Source organism: Rhincodon typus, unplaced genomic scaffold (genome assembly GCF_021869965.1).
Source record: "Rhincodon typus isolate 14 unplaced genomic scaffold, sRhiTyp1.1 hic_rhity00000072, whole genome shotgun sequence".
NCBI classification, from domain to species: Eukaryota; Metazoa; Chordata; class Chondrichthyes; order Orectolobiformes; family Rhincodontidae; genus Rhincodon; species Rhincodon typus.
Genome location: NW_025965710.1, coordinates 173,193 through 176,154, shown reverse-complemented (window position 1 = coordinate 176,154; position 2,962 = coordinate 173,193). Strand labels below are relative to the sequence as shown.

At 46.3% G+C, this 2,962-nt stretch overlaps 1 protein-coding gene across 1 annotated transcript in view; it reads right to left on the bottom strand.

The window, feature by feature from the left end:
- Positions 1-2,962, bottom strand: part of LOC125488231 — a 19,149-nt gene extending 16,187 nt beyond the window's left edge. The window contains exons 1-2 of the mRNA XM_048621161.1: positions 2,930-2,962; positions 549-598 (exon numbers count right to left, since the gene is read on the bottom strand). Coding sequence (XP_048477118.1) covers positions 549-598; positions 2,930-2,962 — 83 coding nt within the window. The remainder of the gene's footprint in view (positions 1-548; positions 599-2,929) is intronic.

Genomic DNA, 2,962 nt, shown 5'->3' with positions numbered 1-2,962 from the left:
ATCCACCCTAACCTGCACATCCCTGGGCACTATGGGACAATTTAGCATGGCCAATCCCACCCTAACCTGCACATCCCTGGGCACTATGGGACAATTTAGCCATGGCCAATCCACCCTAACCTGCACATCCCTGGGCACTATGGGACAATTTCCCATGGCTAATCCAACTAGCCTGCACATCTTTGGACTGTGGGAGGAAACTGGAGCACCCGAAGGCAACCCACGCAGCTACGGGGAGAATGTGCAAACTCCACACAGACAGTCGTCCAAGGATGGAATCAAACCCAGGCCCCTGACACTGTGAGGCAGCAGTGCTAACCACTGAGCCACCATGTCATCTCCATATAGATGAGAGTAGAGCGGTTAATGCAGTCTACATGGACTTTGGTAAGGCATTTGATAAGGTCTGACATGGCAGACTGGTTACAAAGATAAGAGCCCATGGGTTCTAGGACATTTTGGTAAATTGAATTCAAACTTGGCTTTGTAGCAGGAAGTGATGGTTGAAGGTTGTTTTTGTGGCCAGAAACCTGTGTGCAATGGTGTACCACAGGTATCGGAGATGGATCCCTTGCTGTTTGTTGTGTCCAGTAATGATCTAGACATGGATGTAAGAGGTATGATTACAGATGGCATTAAAATTGATGATGTGGTAAACAGTAAGGAGGAAAGCCACTAAAAGTCGCTATAAACGGGCTGGTCTGATGGGCTGGCCAAATTCCGGAATTGAATCCTGAAAAGTGTGAGGTGTTGTATTTTGGGAGGACTAACAAGATAAGGGAGTATAGATTGAATGGTAGGACCTTAGGAAGTAGAGAGGGTCAGAGAGACCTTGGTGTTCATGTTCATAGATCGTTGAAGGCAGCAGAACAGGTAGATAAGGTGATTAAGAAGGCATATGGCATACTTCTTTGGCATACTACTTTGGCATTCTCTGAAGAAGTGTCTAGACCCGAAACATCAGCTTTCCTGCTCCTATGATGCTGATTGGCCTGCTGTGTTCATCCAGCTCTACACCTTGTTATCTAGACCCGAAACGTCAGCCTTCCTGCTCCTCTGATGCTGCTTGGCCTGCTGTGTTCATCCAGCTCTACACCTTGTTATATGGCATACTTACCTTTATTAGTCAAGACATTGAATACAAGAGCAGGGAGATGATGCTGGAGCTGTGTATAACGTTAGTTAGACCAGAGCTGGAGTATGGTGTGCAGTTCTGGTTACCACACTACAGGCAGGATGTGATTGTACTGGAGAGGGTGCAGAGGAGATTCACCAGGACGTTGCCTGGGCTGGAGCATTTCAGCGATGAAGTGAGGCTGGATAAGCTCGCATTTTTATCTATAGCACAGAGGAGGTTGAGGGGGGACCTGATTGATATGTACAAAATTATGACAGGCATAGTTAAGGTAGATACAGGGTTCTTGAGGTGCAGAGGTAGTGGCCCTACCTCTGGGCTAGGATATCTGGGTTCAAATCCCGTCAGCTTCAGGACTGTGTAATAACATCTCTGAACAGGATGATTAGGAAAATATTGAAGTAAGGTAGACAGGAAGAAGCATTTACCCTTAATCAAGGGATTGGGACACAGTCTTAAGATAAGGAGCAGGTTTAGAGGGGGATTTGAGGAAGCAGTTTTTTGCTCGGAGGATGGTAGGTATCTGGAACTTACTGCCTGAGGCAGAAACCCTCATAACATTGAAGAACTATTTAGGTAAACGCTTGAAATGCTATAGTGTACAAGGCTATGGGCCAAGTGTTGAAAAATGGGATTGGAATAGATGGATGTTTGATGACTGGCATGGACACAATGGGCCGAAGGGCCTCTTTCTGTGCTGTAAATATTGTATGACTCTATCTGTGAATCTAAGCTCCCCTCCAAGCCACTGACCATCCTGACTCGGAAATACATCGCTGTTCCTTCAGTGTCGCTGGGTCAAAATCCTGGAATTCCCTCCCTAAGGGCATTGTGGGTCAACCTACAGCACATGGACTGCAGCGGATCAAGAAGGCAGCTCACCCCCACCTTCTCAAGGGGGCAATTATGGACGGGCAATAAATGCTGGGCCTAGCCAGCGCTGCCCACATTGCATGAAGGAAAACAAAAATGCCACTCAGCATGGGTTCGAACCTGGACCTGCCCACTGAGCAGAGGTGAGCACTGTTTTATCAAAGGACACAGTTTGCACAGAAAGGACATTTTCTTGAGGGGAGGGGGTGTGGCAGAGAAGGGCTACATGTTATTTCTCATGTCGCTGACATCACACACAAACAACGTGGGATTCTTTGAACAATTTGGGTGTTTGAAAACAAAAGGAAAAATAATGGCTTTGTTCCTAAAGAAAGGAAAAGAAAGCATTGTCCCTTGAACTGCTTGCCAGACACAGCAATAATAACCTCTTTTAAAATAGCCTCATAAACAAAACTCTCTGTTGATTTGAAGCAGTATCTCTCATCGTGGTGGGTGATAAGATACAGGAATGTTGAGGAGAAAGCAAGATCTGGCTGCACATTTGCGTTATGCTTGCCAGCTATTGCAGTCATCATCAAAAATATGTCAGAGAAACTTGCTCATGACATTCGCCAGGAGAATGCGGTCGAAATCATTTATCCTCCGATGCTCGACTCCATGTCCCCAGCACTTATGAAGGGGCATTCATTAGTCACTCATCTTCATTAAAAAGCTGGGAGAGTTCCATTGGTGGCAATTGGCACCTAGTGCCATAGTCAACGTGTCACTGTCTGCAGGCGAACTTGTCGGTGAGCGCTGACATGTTCTTTCTTATTGGCTACAGTCGCATTCATCTGAGTATCACAACAGGGCTCAGGGTGCTTTTGACAGATGAGGCCTGGAACCCATACTAATGCTAACATTGACAAACTAATTCCATTGTGTTGAAGAGAGCTAAGCTGGAGATCTCTAGAGCCTTACATGCTCATGTCCCAGTTCCAGGTGATCCGACAT